Source organism: Gigantopelta aegis, chromosome 15, assembly GCF_016097555.1.
Source record: "Gigantopelta aegis isolate Gae_Host chromosome 15, Gae_host_genome, whole genome shotgun sequence".
NCBI lineage: Eukaryota > Metazoa > Mollusca > Gastropoda > Neomphalida > Peltospiridae > Gigantopelta > Gigantopelta aegis.
Genome location: NC_054713.1, coordinates 26,942,295 through 26,963,143, shown reverse-complemented (window position 1 = coordinate 26,963,143; position 20,849 = coordinate 26,942,295). Strand labels below are relative to the sequence as shown.

Below are 20,849 nucleotides of genomic sequence, written 5' to 3'. Positions count from 1 at the left end.
CGGTCCAATGTTCAAGTAATCCACATGCTTATTGGTGTATTATTTTAACCAATCAAAATATTCCTTTGGTGGTACTGCATCGGTAATCCCAAATCGTACAAGCGGCAGCAAGTTTGTGATTATATGGGTCTTGTTTATTATGTTTGGTCTATATGCAGCAAATTGATTTCACGATTTGCATGCCAGATATAATAGTTTGCAAGTGTATGTAAAACGAAATATTGGTAAGAATTATACTTATTTTGTTTCATTTTTATTTATTTCATACCCGATTTTACCATTTTGTACCATTGTCCCATAACTTAGTCTTATGCTATGGCAGTATGGTATAAGTAGGCTAATAAATCGTATGTTATCCACTTCATACGGGTAATGCGCCAGTGATCCGGAACTGGTGCATCACCTGTACCACACCTCTTCTTTTTTTTCATTGGATGGATGTCACTTGTTGGGGGACGGTGACTTTTTGGAGTGGGGGCACCAACTTGCAAATGTCCAACCCCCACCCCACCCCCTAACACACACACGTTTTACGATGGAAAACAATCCACGAAAGTAGGTTTATTTTATTAGATATAAAACGTCATTGCATTAAATATTATTTGTAACATTTCTATAAGACAACCACGAGTATAGGAGAAGCCATGTGTTTAGGGAAGTGACGTCACATATCAGCATGCGCGCGCATCTGGTAGGCAGAAGTCTATGATAATGGCCATTAGTAACAAAGCGAACTAGCGTAGCGTGAATAGCAAAGAATGGCCAAAACGTGCTTAAATTACCGCTTGTAGCATGGGAACGCTATTCTACATAGCTCCTGTATGGAGGAGATACATGTAGTCTTTCCACCCATAAAATTTTACGATTGACCGAGTTCAAAACTATAGCAAACATCCTTTTTTTTCTTTTTCTTTTCACCTGAATAAATATTTTTAGTCCATGTATTTTTAAAGCATCTGGTCCATATTTCAAGTAAAGCATTACAAACGAGCGCGCGCACACACAAATAAAAATTATAAAATAAAACAAGTAGGCCTATATATTTTTTTTTAAACTGTTTAAAAGAAATAATTGGCCTACACTTTGTTAAAGGAAATTATTTCTTTAAACAATTTTAAATAACCCATATATATATATAATATATATATATATATATATATATATATATATATATATATATACATACATATATATGAACATATATTGTTACAAATTTGTTACAACCAGTAGACAATATATAGACAGTAGTTATATATATATATATATATATATAACACATCAGACTTGTCTACTGGTTCATTTGTAAGGCTTTTCATCAACAATAAATTTAAGCAAGTATCTTATTAGAAAACTTTACAAAAACTTTAAACTATTAATTTTATCGTCCTTTTTTATTCCTTAAACTTGCTGATATCGGATACATATTAACACATTGTATTAACATGGAGGAACCTAAATTTAGTTTCCTTACATGTTCCATGACCACACATACATGTGTACATTGCTCCCTCTAGCTACAGCGTCCCTTTTTAAATATTAGTACAGAACTTAGCCTTTTAAACTGGATACATCTCAAATTTACTTGGTCCCTCACCTTTGCGGTTCCATCTTCAGAACATTTTGTAGCATTATTTTTTTATATATATATACATAAAAATTGCCATTAATATTTTAATCGCCTAATCCCATGCAGGCCAGGACATAGTTTAATACGCAGTCGATCTAGGATTGATTCCTGTTGGTGGTCCTATAGGGCTATTTCTCATTCCAGCCAGTGCTCCACAACTGGTGTAACAAAGGCTACACTATTTATTATCCTGTCTGTGGGCTGATGCATATAAAAGATCCCTTATTGTTAATCGGAAAGAGTAATCCATTGTGTGACAGCAGCAGGTTTCCTCCCTAATATTATCTGTGTGATCCCTAAACATGTCCGACTCCATATATCCGTAATTAAAATGACTTGAGTGCATTGTTAAATAAAAGATTCCTTCCTTTCAAATCTAAAACAGTGTCAGTTACCTTTGCCAAGAGGCAGTTTCAAAGGCTATCACTTTCAACCTGATTAATAACCCAGTTAAAACAACAAATTACTGTAAATGGTAACAATACAGTGTTTTAATTTAAGACACACATTAACACAATGCAAATATCATTTGATCATTGGTTTATAATGATAATAGAAAAAGAAAATAATAAATATGTGTTGTTTATTGTTTCTCGATATAATTTTATTGATTTTGTAAAGTCTGTTTTTATTAGAAAATAGAGTTTGTGGTAAAAAAAGATTAAATCCAAGTGTTATCAATGTCATCATCACATACTGAATAGCACCAATAATGTTGCATAGTTTGGAAAGTCGGTGAAAAAAGTTCTGGTATTCTTCTTATGCGGAGAAACGTGAGATACTGTAGAAAAGAATCACTGAATCTGATACCAGTGTTCTCCTTAGCATCCCTTAATTTACCCTAAAACTTAAATGCCCTTAATTCATTGTGAAAGGCCCATTTTTCATCCAAGAGTTGCCGGTTCTCTTTTTGTCCATAAACAGGGATTACTGATACCTAGAAAAAAATATGAAAATTGGTAAATTTCTATGATACGTAAGTATGAAAGTTTTATATTGTGTACATATTAGTACTAGTAACTATAGCATTTTTTGACTGTATCATGTAAGCCCAAGATGTTGGTCAAGGACATATATATTGAATATTATTGAAATATTTGAATAGACATAAATGTATTTGTGAAGACATATTGACATCTGTCACTGATGACAATAATACTTATAAATACAATCAGCTCCCCTTTTCTTTCTTTATTTGCTGCAAACAAATTCAGATAACTTATATAATAAATGCATGTAACATAATTTATGTTTTTAATAAAATATGGTGGCTATCATCAACTTGTGGATTAATATCCAGTTTTATTATTATTATTATTATTAATTTATTTTTAATCCCAAACAAATGATTTAATACATCTGATATCCCACCCTGAAATGTTTATACCTTTTATTTTATTATTAAAAAATCAACTTACACATTACAAATACACCTGTTGATCACTTCTTCAATAAAAAAAGTAAAACATTATAATTAACATATAATATAATTAATAAATGGAAATATTTCAGAACCATTTTCATATGAAACAATATATATATGCTTGATTGCACATACACACACACACACACACACACACACACACACACACACAGCTCCGTTATTTAATTAAAAATATAAATACTCCAGCCACCTACATATTTTATGGCATAATAGAGTATAAAATATATTCAGATTTTTGTTTTACCCATTATAATGGATCTGTCAATACAAACAAAAAGTTACATAAAACGTTGTTTGTCGATTGACTGGGTAGGCCTACTGTTCACTGGGTATCTTTGTTTCCATGTCACAGTTTGGTGGGGTCTTTTATTATTTTAATTTTTTATTTTATTATCTTTTCAATTTTTCATTTCAATAAATACTGACGTGTATTAATATTACGAATGAATAACATACAACAAACCTTGTATAAAATGACGATCTCCTGTTGTGGGATGGGCAAAGTTGATTGTTGTCAGCTTTAACTGTTCAACGTTTCGCTTCCAGTGTATTTGATGAAACTAATTTCATAATCCTTACTACAGTGACTTGTGCATCTAACAACAACGTATGAAATTACCATGACAAAATACCATTCATCAAAACTAGTCTACACTGATTTAATTGACGGAAAAACATTCGATTGTTCATTACTACTAATGCCAGTATTGTCAACTGGTTTCTTGCCTACCATCGCTCACGCAGTACCACGTGATCAAAACATGTGACGTCACTGTGGCTTCTCCTATAGGCTGAATAGTAGTACTATATAATAATAAGTATATAGCCTATACTCATACCAAGTTACCAACCAATGTTAACAATAACATGGTCTATAGACTATACCGTCTAGATGCTTTGTTTTATGTTTTCTGTGTTGACAAGAAAACAATAAACAAAACATTGAGTTCACATTAATTATTATTGTGACTAGAAACCACCCACACGTTAGAAGTGGTTTGGGATTCAGTTTACAGATCTCTCTTCACGCTGAATGCACGCAGCTATAATGTTGGAAGATTTATTTAATTTTAATTCTCAGACTTGTTAAGCAGTTATTTTGGATGTGTGCAAATTATTTGCTCCTGTTTCTGCAAGTGTTAAAAATGGTCATTGACTTCGCCAGCAATTCTTTATCGAGGGTAGGCCTATGACACTCGCTGGTGGCAACTGAAAAGCGCTGGAAGACAAAACCGGTCAATTCAGGTGTTTAGTGTATATTGGCATGGGCGTCATTTGGCGGGACATGTCCCCCCTCTCCCCCCCCCCCCCCCCCCCCCACACCACACCCAACAATTTTTCAATTTGTGTCCTAAATAGGTCTATATATGTCTATGCCCTGTAGTTAAATATTAAAATCACACCCCACACCTCGTAATTTAACATCATTGAAATAGTTTATGACAAGACTGAACAAAGTCAAACTGTTGTGTTGAAATAAAGTTTCACAAGTGCATGTGTTTGCCATTTTCCAAGTTGTTATACAGACTGACATTATAATTCTTTAATAATGTTAAAAACTGGAAATTAAACTGTAATGATCACATTATGTTTGACATCCAATATAGCCGATGATCATGGGTGTCACTTGGTGGGGGGGGGGGAGCATATGCCCCTCCCCCCACTTTTTGGAAACTATACATTATGTTCTTTAGGCTCATATATGCTTACAACACGAGTTGGTCTAATTACAATTACAAATAAACTGATGGCATGATAGCCATTATTGTAATTATGTTGTTGTTTATTTTATTTATATGGCTTTCTTCAGCCGTAGGCTTTTAACCACTGTAATCTATACAAATGATATATATATGCTTTACTTGAAAACAGATATTGAGCACATGTATTAAAAATATCAGTTAGTCGTTACAAATGAAACATTGTTTGTGTCACAATTGTAATAGTATACATTAAATGCTACATTTAAGTCGTATACATAAATCTGTGCAAATTATAAAAATAAGTTAAATGTTAATTTTCAGTAGTTTACAATGTATTTTAGCATAAATAACACACTATCATGCTGTAATGTAATGCGACTAGAATGCAGGGCCGTAGCTAGGATTTTTATTTTATTTTTGTTTTAAGTGGGGGGCAGATGAATTCTTGGAATGAACGAGCATGGACCCCCTCCCCCCTCCCCCTGGACATTTTAAAATCTACCGGCTCTAAAATACCATTTTGCAGCCATTTTAGGGAGGTTGCATATACTTAAAACCAAGAAGAGGATTTTCTTTAAGTTTGTATTATTTTTACCAGATTTTATTTTTAGGGGGAGCAACTGCCCTCCTTACTATGCTCCACCCCCACCCCACCCTGCTAGCTATGGCCTTGGAATGCACCAAAGACATCTGTTAGTTCTGGGTGAATGGCAACAAAAATATTTGTCATAAACGGTCCTCCCCACTTTTCTTCAGCAAATGATGCCCATATTTCATCCTGTACTACAATTGGTTTGGGGTCGTTGCATACCAAACATAGTGCCAGGTCATTTCATACTAAAATATTTTTATGAAAAATAATGTAATGTGCACAGTCATAAAGAAACCTGACACCCCTATGTGAAACAAACCTGTACTTTCTTGTGATGACATAGAGCAAAGTGTGTGCCCACGTAACACGTTGGTACTGGTTAACAATATATATGGACTCGAGAATAATCGAAACTTAAAAGCTCTGTGGCATCAGATTTAGCAAAAACTGTGTATTTTAAACACAGTAGCTTGTGACCATTTGGTTGTCAACGATTGCCGAAGCATTACACTGAGTTTCCTCTAGCCTTCCCCTACATATCAATATCAATAAGAGGAGGGCTGGAGGTGACTCAAGCTAGGTCATTTGGTGTCATAGTCATCGTAATTACACTCCTCCAAATTCTAGCCATTTTACTTTGGACATGTCCTGACAAAATTGTATACCCATGAACCATTAAGTTATAAACAGACCTCACCTTGAAGAATATTAATTAAAGGGAGTGATTAATTACTTACCTACATTAAATTATGGTGAACAGAATAAGGTAGTATAATTACCATATTGAATATGATATTTATTCCTTTAGTAGTATGGTACTATTTTTTTTCTGAAAATAAAATTTGTTTGTTGTGGTTAAAATTCACAAGTGGCAGAGCTAGGCCTGTTTGAGAGCAGATGATCGAGTCTAATAATATTTCACACCTGGGTCACTCACAACTGATGATAACAAAAGTAGACAATCATGTTGTCATGTTGATACTTGCAGCTTGAACTAACAGGTCAAGGACACTACATAAGAATTAAATGTTAATCAGTTGATAACTTGATAATTGCTTCTTGTAAATCCAAAAGTTGATACCATCGCTGCTGCTGGAAATGTAATATTTTGCCTTTTCACTTTATACAAGTGAAAATAAAAAGTATAATATAAATATTTTTTAAAATAATAATACATAAGACAGTTAGTTATTCTCTAGACTAAATGTGATAATTTTCACATAGAGCACCTGCGTGTAACAGCCTATTCACCAGATCTTTCTTCTCTTTTATAGAGCTTTGCAATGAATAATCCACGGCCATTTAAAGTTTGGAGCAGTGATCGTAACAACAAGAAGTCAGTGACAGCATCATCTCTGGAAGAATTAGTTAAAAAAGGTACTGTTTATAATTGGTGAATATTTCAATCATATCGACCATTGTTCTACAGTTAAAATAAAGTGAAACTTTCTTCATGTCAGCCATTGTTCTACAGTTAAATATAAAATATTTCCTCAGTCTGCTGTCAACCATTGTTCCACAGTTAGGTTCTTATTTCTTGTGTCAACCATCATTCCATACATGTAACTACGTATTTAAATATTTCCTTATTTCTTATGTGAACCATATACAATTACATACCTGTATATGTGTATGTGTAAATGTTTTCTTATTTCTTGTGTCATCCATTGCACCATACATGTACATTCCCTTTTCTTATGCCAGGAATGTTATAAAAATAGTGTAAAAGGGTCATGTTCTTTTTCAGCATCATGACTTTGTTATTAAACAAAAAATAGTAAACATTTGTTTTTTGGGTGTTTTTTTAGGCAAACTAAAGCTTGGTTTGCCTGACACTGAAAATGTACGTCTGGTTTTGGATGAAGATGGGACAGAAGTGGACGAGGAAGACTATTTCACATTTCTGCCCCACAATTCAACTCTCTTGATGCTGAGGCCATCAGAAAAATGGCGTCCCCAAGGATCAGGTAGTTCTGCAAGATCTGTTAGTGGGATAGTTAGTCTGTCTAGGAAAGAAGGAAATGTTTTATTTAACGAGGCACTCAACACATTTTTATTTACTGTTATATGGTGTCGGACAGTTGGTTAAGAACCACACAGATATTAAGAGAGGAAAACCGCTGTCGCCACTTCATGGACTACTCTTTTCGATCAGCAGCAAGGGATTTTTTTATATGCACCATCCCACAGACAGGATAGTACATACCACAGCCTTTGTTACACCAGTTGTGGAGCACTGACTGGAACGAGAAATAGTCCAATGGGCCAACAGATGGGAATCGATCCTAGATCGATCGCACATCAGGCGAGCACTGTACCACTGAGCTACATCCTGCCCCCTCTATCTAGGAGACGTTGGGGTGGGATCAATCTACATGTAACAATGAGTGCTTGCCTGAGGTAATCTGGTCACAGAATTAATGAACCTCATCAGAAGACCCATCCTCTTACTGTTTTTTCTCTCCATCCCAGCCAGTTTCCCACGACTGGTAAATCGAAAGCTGTGGTATGTGCTATCCTGTCTGTTAGATGGTGCATATAAACGATCTCAGGTCTAGCTCTGGGTGAGTAGACAATTTCGCCAAATTGTCTATTAAAGTTTAAAAATGGCAGAAATTACAATTTTTTCAGACAAGATATCAATGATTACTTGAAAAATGTTCACCAAATTAAAATAAAATTCGTTAATTGTTTTTAAAATTCGCAATTGGCCAATTTGGCGAGTGCCAGAGCTAGCCCTGGATCTCTTGATACTAAGGGGGAAATGTTGCAGGTTTCCTCTCAAAGACTATATGTCAAATTTACCAAATGTTTGATGTCTGTAATGAGAAAATGTTGCAGGTTTCCTCTCAAAGACTATATGTCAAATTTACCAAATGTTTGATGTCTATAATGGGAAAATGTTGCAGGTTTCCTCTCAAAGACTATATGTCAAATTTACCAAATGTTTGATGTCTATAATGGGAAAATGTTGCAGGTTTCCTCTCAAAGACTATATGTCAAATTTACCAAATGTTTGACGTCCAATACTGCAATAGCTAATAATTAATAAATTGTTCATTTCTTATACAACTCAAAAATACATATCTTAAATCAGTATTGTCTGTTAAAAAAAACTTTACATTTGAGTGTCACTAATACATGCAATTATTAAGACCTGCTTGTTCACAGTCATGTACAAATGTTGCCATGTGTCTGGGATTAGCCAGTCAGGTCATGGTGTTTATTTTCTTGTTGACAGAAGACTTTGCTCGAGATGAGCCCGACTTCATGGCGATGGAAGGTGTTCTGTCAGAGCGAGTCAAGCAGCTCGTGTTGAGTCTGCAGAAAGACGTGTCTCACATCATCACATTCTCCAACGATGATCTACAGGTTGGTATACATCACATCATCACATTCTCCAACGCCGATCTACAGGTTGGTATACAACACATCATCACATTCTCCAACGACAATCTACAGGTTGGTATACATCACATCATCACATTCTCCAACGACGATCTACAGGTTGGTATACATCACATTCTCCAACGACGATCTACAGGTTTGTATACATCACATCATCACATTCTCAACGATGATCTACAGGTTAGTATACATCAAATCATCACATTCTTTAATAATAATCTACAGGTTTGTATACATCGCATCATCGCATTCTCCAACGACGATCTACAGGTTGGTATACATCACATCATCACATTCTCCAACGACGATCTACAGGTTGGCATACATCACATCATCACATTCTCCAACAATGATCTACAGTTTGGTATACATCACATCATCACATTCTCCAACGATGATCTACAGGTTAGTATACATCAAATCATCACATTCCTTAATGATAATCTACAGGTTTGTACACATCACATTCTCCAACAATGATCTACATGTTTGTAAACATAGACTCACAGTATCACATTCTCACAACGATGATCTACATGTTTGTAAACATAGATTCACAGTATCACATTCTCACAACGATGATCTACATGTTTGTAAACATAGACTCACAGTATCACATTCTCCAACAATGATCTACATGTTTGTAAACATAGATTCACAGTATCACATTCTCCAACAATGATCTACATGTTTGTAAACATAGATTCACAGTATCACATTCTCACAACGATGATCTACATGTTTGTAAACATAGATTCACAGTATCACATTCTCACAACGATGATCTACATGTTTGTAAACATAGACTCACAGTATCACATTCTCACAACGATGATCTACATGTTTGTAAACATAGACTCACAGTATCACATTCTCACAACGATGATCTACATGTTTGTAAACATAGACTCACAGTATCACATTCTCACAACGATGATCTACATGTTTGTAAACATAGACTCACAGTATCACATTCTCACAACGATGATCTACATGTTTGTAAACATAGACTCACAGTATCACATTCTCACAACGATGATCTACATGTTTGTAAACATAGATTCACAGTATCACATTCTCACAACGATGATCTACATGTTTGTAAACATAGATTCACAGTATCACATTCTCACAACGATGATCTACATGTTTGTATACATAGATTCACAGTATCACATTCTCACAACGATGATCTACATGTTTGTAAACATAGACTCACAGTATCACATTCTCACAACGATGATCTACATGTTTGTAAACATAGACTCACAGTATCACATTCTCACAACGATGATCTACATGTTTGTAACATAGACTCACAGTATCACATTCTCACAACGATGATCTACATGTTTGTAAACATAGACTCACAGTATCACATTCTCACAACGATGATCTACATGTTTGTAAACATAGACTCACAGTATCACATTCTCACAACGATGATCTACATGTTTGTATACATAGACTCACAGTATCACATTCTCACAACGATGATCTACATGTTTGTAAACATAGACTCACAGTATCACATTCTCACAACGATGATCTACATGTTTGTATACATCACATTATCATATAAGAAAATTAGTTTTCCAGACTTTTGTTTTTGAAATGCTTGAAGATACTGAGATGAACTTTTGTTTATAGCTTTGTCATGTACTGTTACAGATCATGTTTAACTTTCATGGTGATTTACCTTTGTTTTACAGTTATGGCCCTTGAAGTTAGGAGATACAAAAATGTGTTGGGCCCAGAAGGGGACATGTATTGCTTTAGCAGTACTTTCAGAATGCTTGTTTAACTTTAAGTCTGGAATATAATTTTCAGTTTTTTAAAGTTTTTTAATTGGGTTTTACAACCGTGCTTATGAGTAACTACACTGAGATATGGCCATGCAGCAAATTGCCACAGTGTCGTATACTCCAATGTCCTGAAACTGACCTGATAAACAGTCTCATTGTCATAATTTTTGCATTCACTTCTAATACAGGGGCGGGACATAGCCCAGTGTTAAGTGTTCGCTTGATGCGAGATCGGACTAGGATCAGTCACCATCAGTGGCCCCATTGAGCTAATTCTCGTTTCAGCCAGTGCTCCACAACTGGTGTAACAAAGACCGTGATATGTACTATCCTATCCGTGGGATGACATATAAAAGATCCCTTGCTGCTAATCAAAATGAGTAGTTCATGAAGTGGCGACAGCGGGTTTCCTCCCTCAATATCTCTGTGGTCCTTAACCATATGTCTGATGCCATATAACCGTAAATAAAATGTGTTGAGTGTGTCATTAAATAAAACATTTTCTTCCTTCCTTCACTTCTAATACAGAGCATGTTTTTTTGTTTTCTGCAGCAAATAGTTGATGTTCCCACTGAGAGTCTGTCGGCTCTGCTGCAAGACACGGAGAGCTACGCTAGGGCTCTGCAAGACTCGTGTCAGCGCCACCTGGATGAACGCACACAGACAACAGAGGCTATTGACTTGTTACGGCTATACCACAAGGCGAGACAAGTCAGCCCATATGTGGAGAATGATCCCAGTAAGAAGAGAAAAGCAGACAATCTTTAAACATTCATCACAAACCCGTCCACCATCTCAGCTGTCCCCATCCTCATTGAAAGTATTTTTTATCATTAATAAGACAGGTGTTTAGTTTTTTTTACTAAATAATGTTTTACTTTAAATCTGAAGTCTCAAGTGTATTTTATGTTTTACTTTAAATCTGAAGTCTCAAGTGTATTTTATTAGTTTTACCTTTTAAAATAAATCATATGATTTACATTCATTTTCATATCATCTCACGCCATTTTTCAATATCATTTGGCTACACTCACTAATCCACATCACTTGAAACACTGAGAAGTAGAACTGCAAATGCTGCAGTTGCCCTCCTTACTAAGTTGCCATGGTGCTAAATAAAATTGGACATTCAGGGCCATACCCAGATCAAAATCCTGGGGGGGGGTGGGGAACTGCTTTTTATAAACAAATGAAACACTATACAAATTAAACCGTGAGATGTGTATGCTATTTTCTGGAGTTAAAAAAAAGTAAGATTCTTGGGGGGGGTGGGGGTGGGGGGAGCAGCTGCGCAATCCTCTCTCTCCCCCCCCCCCCCCCCCCCCCCCGAGTGTACAACCCTAACACTGAAAATTGCTGTCATGCCCTTCTTCGTTTGCTACCATGCTTCCCATACATTCCATGTTGAATATGTAAGATAGTAAAATTATAATAATACAATAAAAGCATCCTTATCCAACAAACTGCACAGGCTAGAATCAAGGCAGCTGGGAGAAATCATTTTTGTCTGAGAAATTGACAGAAAGTAAGTTGCCTTCATGACCCTCTTTTGAAGAAAAGGTTTGCCTTGATGCCCATCCCAACATGCCTTGGTGCCCTCATTTCTCTTATTAACTAAGGCAAAACTTAACATGCTAGCCCCACAACAATTACATTTTAACCCCTCAAATTAGTCTATTGCATAGATTCATACATGTAAGTGGGAGGAGGCAACTGAAGATTATGTATTGCTTCCATCTCCCCCTCCCCTTTTGAAAAGCAGATGATACATAGCTGGGCCCCTTTCCACATAGCGATCTTTGTGCTAAGTGCATACAGTTGTTGTGCACTTAAGGTGATCTTAGTGCTAAGATTGCTTTCTTGGTACAGGACCCAGTCTCTCCAGTTGTCTGTGTCTTTTGACAGTGTTCATATACTGGTCATTTTTGTTATATCCTGGTCACATTAGAACACATCAACAAAAGGACATGACCCATTCTGTATCACTGAGCAAAACAATTTGATCTACAATAATTATACTGATTGTATCCTATTTTCAATGTGAGATTTAATGTACAGTTTGAAGATAAACTAAATTGCTCATTTGTCATTTCTATTAATACAAAGATAGATAATTCATTTATACAATTACAAAATGTTTTGTGAATTTCAAAGAAACAGAAGACTTTGACCATGTTGTTTGTATAAATGGTATTTCTTACACATCCGTTATCGCGTTTACACATGTGTGTTAACAATTTCAAGACATATGACTGGCTGCTCCTATGTGATTACCAGGTCACCAATGCCATACGTCCAATGAAAAAACAGCACAATCAAAATCTATTACACTATGATGTATAGTTAACCTCAAAATCATTTGTCTGTGACAAGTGCAAGGGCTGTATAAATAACATTTAGTAAAAAAAGATGTTAAAATTTGTTTTAAACCTGGTTTTTGAGGATATGTAAGAAATAGAATAATACATTTGTGTCCGTTAGATACCATTTATCTTACAACTCATTGTTAAAAACATATCAAACTCACTTACGCTCATTAGATACATTTTAAAACAACAATAAGCACAGTACTTATTTAGTTATTCATGTGACTTCTATGTTTTGTATAGTGGTATGTGAAATATATATATCTTTAACAGTATATACCCGGTACAGGTACCTTTATACATTTTTATAATAAATATTTGTGAAATGTATTCCTAGTTTGTTATTGTGTGGCAAACGTTTTTTTTTTAATGTGTTTTTGGTCATCTGAGCCACCACTAGAGCACAATGATTTATTAATCATCGGTTATTTGATGTCAAACATAATATGGTAATTTTGACACAGTCATAGAGAGGAAACCTGCTACATTTTTCCATTAGTAGCAAGGGATCTTTTATTTGCACCATCCAGTCATGGTACACTGTCTAGAACGAGAAATAGCCCAATGGGCCCACTGATGGGGATCGATCCTAGATCAGGCATGTGCTTTACTACTGGCTTTTTGTTTGTTTTAGGGTGGGGATTTTTTTTGGGGGGTGGGACGTTGCAGGAACTTGGGAATATCTTTATAAAGTTCTAATTTGTTTATGCAGAAAAAAGGAATGAATAGAACAAATAAAGAAGTGTTCTCTATACAACACTATGGGAACATCTGGGTTAAAAATCGTCTTATTTGCGTTAAATCTGTGTGGCTGTGTTGCGTTCTCACAGGTTGGCTACAGAGAGTTAACATAAGGTGCACTATAACTTGAATTGTACAGTCGACAGAATCAACACTTGTTTGTGTTAATTACCATACATTCATGTGTACATGTTATAATAAGTGATTTGTTTTAATACGTATTTAGTGTCTAAAATCATCACATTTATATAATAAAAACGCCCCAAATCGTTTTACTGTGGTACGTTTTTGCGTTAGTATCTGCTATTTGTTTTTAAGTCCATGAGGTGCGCAGTAACCTAATTGTTGTTATAATAATTTGGTCCATATACCACCAAGCACTTGATCAGATCTACCGGCCTCGGTGGCGTCATGGCAGGTACTGGGTTTGGATCCCAGTCGAGGCATGGGATTTTTAATCCAGATACCGACTCCAAACCCTGAGTGAGTGCTCCGCAAGGCTCAATGGGTAGGTGTAAACCACTTGCACCTACCAGTGATCCATAACTGGTTCAACAAAGGCCATGGTTTGTGCTATCCTGCCTGTGGGGAGCGCAAATAAAAGATCCCTTGCTGCCAATCGGAAGAGTAGCCCATGTAATGGCGACAGCGGGTTTCCTCTCAAAATCTGTGTGGTCCTTAACCATATGTCTGACGCCATTTAACCGTAAATAAAATGTGTTGAGTGCGTCGTTAAATAAAACATTTCTTCTTCTTCTTGATCAGATCTGCCATCTCAGCCGTCATCTTACACATCGGCAAATAATACGAGTGGATTTTCTCTGCTGTCTTGTTCTCTCTCAGCTTACCGGCCTCGGTGGTTAGGCCATCAGTCTACAGGCTGTTAGGCACTGGGTTCGGATCCCAGTCGAGGCATGGGATTTTTAATCCAGATACCGACTCCAAACCCTGACTGAGTGCTCCGCAAGGGTCAATGGGTAGGTGTAAACCACTTGCACCGACCAGTGATCCATAACTGGTTTCAACAAAGGCCATGGTTTGTGCTATCCTGCCTGTGGGAAGCGCAAATAAAAGATCCCTTGCTGCCTGTCGTAAAAGAGTAGCCTATGTGGCGACAGCGGGTTTCCTCTATAAAAAAAACCAGTGTCAGAATGACCATATGTTTGACGTCCAGTAGCCGATGATAAGATAAAAAATCAATGTGCTCTAGTGGCGTCGTTAAATAAAACAAACTTTACTTTTGTTACTCAGGATGGCGTTCTTTAAGTGCAAATGGACTGAAATTGATCTAGAGCAGCATGTGTTTCAAGTAATATGGTACAATGTAGGCTACGCAACGGATGATCAGAATACAATAAAAAGTAGAATAAAATACGCATATTGAATCGAATTTAGCAAAACAATAAATACTTTAAAAATAAGGTTAGAGTGTTCATTTAAAGCCCCGGTCACACTGTCAAGGATCGGGACGTCGGGTTAGCCACGGATACGATCCGGCATCATTCGTAACTAACCGTTGTGGTCCGTACTAAACTGTAGCGATCCGTAGCGCTCCCTGTTGTCAACTAACCCCTATCCTTAATAATCCTTTGTTTATCCGTCGAAAACCGTAATTAAACCGTTATGCATCCGTAGGGGATCGCGGATAGACCACTATCCGGGGTCATCCGTGAGGTTTTTATCCGTCGTGGATCCGGCCGTGTGGCCGGGGCTTTAGAGACGGACTGTAAGGTCAAGAATATTTCTTTAAATTGTCTTATCATCAGTATTATGACCACTGTTTCCAGGGAAGGGATAAGGTATATGCATGAGAAAAAACAACAACAAAGCAAGTGGAATAACGTAAATTTTATCGCTTTCCTTATTATGTATTAATCATTATCAATATGTTAATTTGTAGAAGGTGAACATTCATAGTCTACAATTATTTGTTTTCAAATGACGTAAATTGTACGAGACTTTGTACCACTAATATAGGCTTACATCACTGGCTAAATATCCCCTGTTACTTACATTAACAACAAGTATATAATTCTATATTCATGGTCACAATTATTTGTTTTCAACTAACAAAGATAAATTTAACGAGACGTTGTACTACTAATAGACACAATTATTGGCTAAATATCTGTTATTACTTACATTACCAACAAGTGGTGTGGAATTTTTGAAACCATATTTGGATAATTAAAGCATTTCACGTAATATACATAGATATGTTTTATTATATTTTATATTTCAAAATAATATTGTCCCGGATCAGAACCTTGGCCTTGCCAGAGACCGGACATGCCTGAAACCCTAGTGCCTAATCCATTTGTTCTTTAAAAAGCAATAAAATATGTTTCAATCAATCAACCCTAGTGGTATACAAGGGGCATATAGACACCCTGAAACCCTAGTGGTATACCAGGGGCATGTACACAGTTCAAGTTCAAGTTCAGACAGTATAAAGTTTTCACTCGTTTTGTTCTTCCATGTTCTACTTATTAACATATTTTCGAGCCACAATCAATCCGTGATATCTGTCATGCTGGATTCTGGCAACTTCATCGTTGTGGCGTTTCTCAGATTATAGTATGTGTTGTTGTAGTGGTGAAGTGTTGATGATCCGTCCTTTGGGTTGGCACACCGCATTTTGGGTATGATTTTGTATGGCTTGTAAAAAAATGCATATGTCGATGTATAATCTCCAGCTTTTTCTGCTGCAATTTGCTTTTCCCATCTTATCTTCATTTGAGGCAACAATCCAAAGTTTGTTGGCCCATCTGCAAGAAATTTATTAGTTTTAAAATAACAATAACAACAAAACAACAATAAACAAATAAAACAACAACAAAACAAAAACAACCATAAAATGACTAATTCAATATAATTTTACCTCGTTCACTAAATGTTCCACCTGATAAACAGTTCTCCTTGACCATTCAAACAGTTCTCCTTGACCAGTCAAACGGTTCTCCTTGACCAGTCAAACAGTTCTTCGCAACCATTCAAACAGTTCTCCTGAACCAGTTAAAAATTTCTTCGCAACCATTCAAACAGTTCTCCTGAACCAGTCAAACAGTTCTCCTTGACCAGTCAAACAGTTCTCCTTGACCATTCAAACAGTTCTTCAAAACCATTCAAACAGTTCTCATTGACCATTCATACAGTTCTTCGCAACCATTCAAACAGTTCTTAACTATTAGTATCCAATATAATTAATTGCTTGTATTCATATTTGTCTGTTTATATCTCTGTCTATCCCATCTCTCTCTCTCTCTCTCTCTCTCTCTCTCTCTCTCCCCCTCCCCCCCCTCTCTCTCTCTCTCTCTCTCTCTCTCTCTCTCTCTCTCTCTCTGTCTATATGTATCTGTGTCTCTGTCTCTGCCTCTCTCTCTGTGTCTCTGTGTCTCTTTCTCTCTCTATACCCTCCTCTCTATTCTGCGACGAAATGTCGAAATAGCCACATATTAAACACTAAATATATTTTAAAATGTGCTGAAATGCCATTAAACAAACATTCCTTTACTTTCAACAAAGACTTAAATTAATGTTTTAAAATCACTCACGAAGTAACGGGAAATCCGACCTCTCTGGCAGGAACTTCAGTTTGTGACTATCCCATTTTCTCAGTTTCGGCACCTGCGTATTCTCCTTCCACCTGCCGTTGTAAACCTCATCGTAATTGGTCACCAAGTTGCTGGTAAGCTTGTTTCCATCATGGTGATGTAGAAGGAACCGTAGACCTAGCCCATTGTTCCTCAACGCTACAGAGCGCCTCAAGATTGTGTCGGGTTTGCGGTATTCGGAGTAGGTGTAATCTTGTTTGTAGGTACTCTCGTGCTTATACTTTTTGCCGGAATACTGCAAATGTGTCCAGAAATATTAAATAAATAAATAAATAAATAAAAAAAAAAACATAATAATAAACATAATAATAATAATTAACTTTCATATATCCTAGCATTAACAACAACAAATGAACATAGAACTCAATTTAGTTCACAAGTTTCAACATTTTCACAAGAATAAAACCGATTTTAAAAATATATGTATGTATTTTATGGTACCCTTAAATTAAAGGACTATCTTCGTAAGCGTACGACCGGCCTCGGTGGCGTCGTGGTTAGGCCATCGGTCTACAGGCTGGTTGGTACTGGGTTCGGATCCCAGTCGAGGCATGGGATTTTTAATCCAGATACCGACTCCAAACCCTGAGTGAGTGCTCCGCAAGGCTCAATGGGTAGGTGTAAACCACTTGCACCGACCAGTGATCCATAACTGGTTCAACAAAGGCCATGGTTTGTGCTATCCTGCCTGTGGGAAGCGCAAATAAAAGATCCCTTGCTGCTAATCGGAAAGAGTAGCCCATGTAGTGGCGACAGCGGGTTTCTTCTCAAAATCTGTGTGGTCCTTAACCATATGTCTGACGCCATATAACCGTAAATAAAATGTGTTGAGTGCGTCGTTAAATAAAACATTTCTTTCTTTTTCGTAAGCGTACGAGACAGGGGGCGAGGGAGACACACACACACACCCCCCCCCCCCCCCTCCCCAGTGCTGAAGCAAAACATCAAATTCGGGCAAACATTATACAGATATTCGGAGGAAATGTGCTACATACTCTGAGACCTTTTTACCATGTATTTCCATCATTTTATCGACAAAATTAGTTGTATTCCATGTACAAATGTGTAGTGATTCGTTTACAACCCTATATGTTTGTTTGTTTTGTTTAACAACACTACTAGAGCAAATTGATTTATTGGATGTCAAACATATGGTGATTCTGACTCGTAGTCATCAGAGGAAACCCGCTACATTTTTCCTAATACAGCAAGGAATCTTTTATTATGCACTTTCCCACAGACAGAAAGCTCATACCACGGCCTTTGACCAGTTGTAGTGCACTGGTTGGAACGAGAAAACAACAATCAGCTGGATGGATATACCAAGCTGGTTCGATCCTGCGACGCAAGCATTTCAAGCGAGCACTAAACCGACTGGGCTAAATCCCTCCCACACAACCCTATACAGCTGTTTGGTAGTAATGCTAATATGAATATAGTATAAACGTTGTTATCCAGATTCGGGCATATTCTTTTAATTCGGGCAAAAGCCAAACTGCCCCACCCTCCACCCTCTACAAAAATGGGAGCCCGCACGCCTATGTCTATACTGCAGGCTGAAAGACAGACAAACAAACAGATAAACAGATAAATAAATATATAGACTGACAGAAATATAGGTAGCTAAGTAGATAGATCAATAGGTATATTCAATGATAGATAGATAGATACATAGATACATAGATAGATAGATAGAGATATAGATATATAGACAGACATACAGACAGATAGAGATAGAGACAGAGAGAGAGACAGACAGATAGACAGACAGACAGACAGATAGATATATAGATATATAGACAGACATACAGACAGATAGAGATAGAGACAGAGAGAGAGACAGACAGATAGACAGACAGACAGACAGACAGATAGATATATAGACAGACAGATAAATAGATAAGCAGTGTTCGTAAAAGTACATGTATGTATCGTGTACCTCATATTAAAAAAAGACCTACTTTGCTTCTATCTTCCACCCAGTTTCCAACTAAAACATTTGGCGAATACTTTGGTTCATCCCATCCAGGCACATTCGTAATAAAATTATTTTTTTGTATCTCCATTGTTAACGTTGTTATGTCACCAATACAAATGCATGACGTCATGCCTTTTGTTCTCTCTCTCTCTCTCTCTCTCTCTCTCTCTCTCTCTCTCTCTCTCTCTCTCTCTCTCTCTCTCTCTCTCTCTCTCTCTCTCTCTCTCTCTCCCCGAGTATTTTTAAACGAGTTGCAAGTTAAAAGATATATAACGGAAGAAGTATGTAGTATTGTATTTCTTATATACCTGTATATTCTCTAAAATCAGGTTTTAAATAAATTTAAACAACTTTTCTAACTAAAACATATTTATGACGCTTGTGCTTAAAGCTAATTACTTATGCGTCACTGTGGAACAACCAGTCACAAATACCAAAAACGATCTCCCGCGTATATTGGAGATAAAAATGATATATACAACGGGCGATTTCTCACATGGTGTGTAAGAGATTCAAAATGACGCACAGGAGATACCATGGCTTCTAGAATTTTTATAAAATCCACTAGCCGTGGGATCAGTGATTTTGAATATTTACTAGCCACGATTAAAAATTCACTAGCCCTACTTTACTTTAAGTCAATACAATTTTACTAATAGTAATAATGTCACCTAAAGAGGGAGATAGAGCTTAAAAACATTAAGATTGGGGGATGGGGTGAGGGCAGGATATTCACATTTACAAAATATATTTAAATGCATTTGACAACCTTTTTTTCACTAGCCATTGGGCATGGCAATGATAGTTATTTACTAGCCCAACATTGAATATTACTAGCCATGGGAGTGGGGCTACCATAATCTAGAAGCCCTGTAATAGGCATGATTAATAGCGGAATATCTTACAAATCCGTCAGCTCGCATCTTCATCCGTGTCCTCGGGTTCCAGCCACATACGTTCCGCCGAACACAATAGTAAACAACGTAGGACGGCAATCTGCTTATAAACCAAATAACTATGGTAACTGGGCTGAAAACCATCAGCTAACAATTAGCGGATGAATTGGAAGGGTGCTGGATATATATATATTAAAAGGCAAACGTTATTGTGACACACAAAAGACAAAGATAATTGATGATAAGTTTTACTACATCCATAAATCCATTCACAAATGTATTACTCCAAACAATCCATGTCACAATAACTTTAGCCTTTTAGTATATATATATATATATTAGTGTACTTTTGGATACTATAGGGCGTCCTTCTATCTTAAACAAAAAAACTGACCCACGCCAGAATGTGCGCCCAAGACAGGCATGCGCTACACAGCTTGCTCTGTACGTGTAGGCCTACGTTAAAATTATATTTTCCAATTCAAAAACTGTATCCTTTTTTGAACGTCGCACCCCCTCCCTAACAAACAAAGCGAAATCCTACATCCACTCCTGAATACACTCTTTGTCTACCTATCTGCCTACATATATCTGTCTGTCTGTCTGTCTGTCTGTCTGTCTCTCTCTCTCTCTCTCTCTCTCTCTCTCTCTCTCTCTCTCTCTCTCTCTCTCTCT

General features: G+C 36.6%; 2 protein-coding genes across 2 annotated transcripts; one reads left to right on the top strand and one right to left on the bottom strand.

Annotated features, from left to right (window-relative positions):
* The first annotated feature begins 87 nt into the window (after nt 1-87).
* LOC121390390 (DNA fragmentation factor subunit alpha-like) lies at nt 88-11,845 on the top strand. The gene is made up of 5 exons (XM_041522190.1): nt 88-224; nt 6,641-6,743; nt 7,175-7,333; nt 8,608-8,738; nt 11,132-11,845. Exons 2-5 carry the CDS (start codon nt 6,650-6,652, stop codon nt 11,345-11,347), a joined length of 600 nt encoding a protein of 199 aa, XP_041378124.1. The 5' UTR covers nt 88-224; nt 6,641-6,649; the 3' UTR covers nt 11,348-11,845.
* Nucleotides 11,846-15,519: 3,674 nt separating this feature from the next.
* LOC121390213 (uncharacterized protein C1orf158 homolog) lies at nt 15,520-19,412 on the bottom strand. The gene is made up of 3 exons (XM_041521983.1): nt 19,262-19,412; nt 17,241-17,535; nt 15,520-16,454 (listed from the first exon to the last, which is right to left on the bottom strand). Exons 1-3 carry the CDS (start codon nt 19,406-19,408, stop codon nt 16,198-16,200), a joined length of 699 nt encoding a protein of 232 aa, XP_041377917.1. The 5' UTR covers nt 19,409-19,412; the 3' UTR covers nt 15,520-16,197.
* Nucleotides 19,413-20,849: the final 1,437 nt, after the last annotated feature.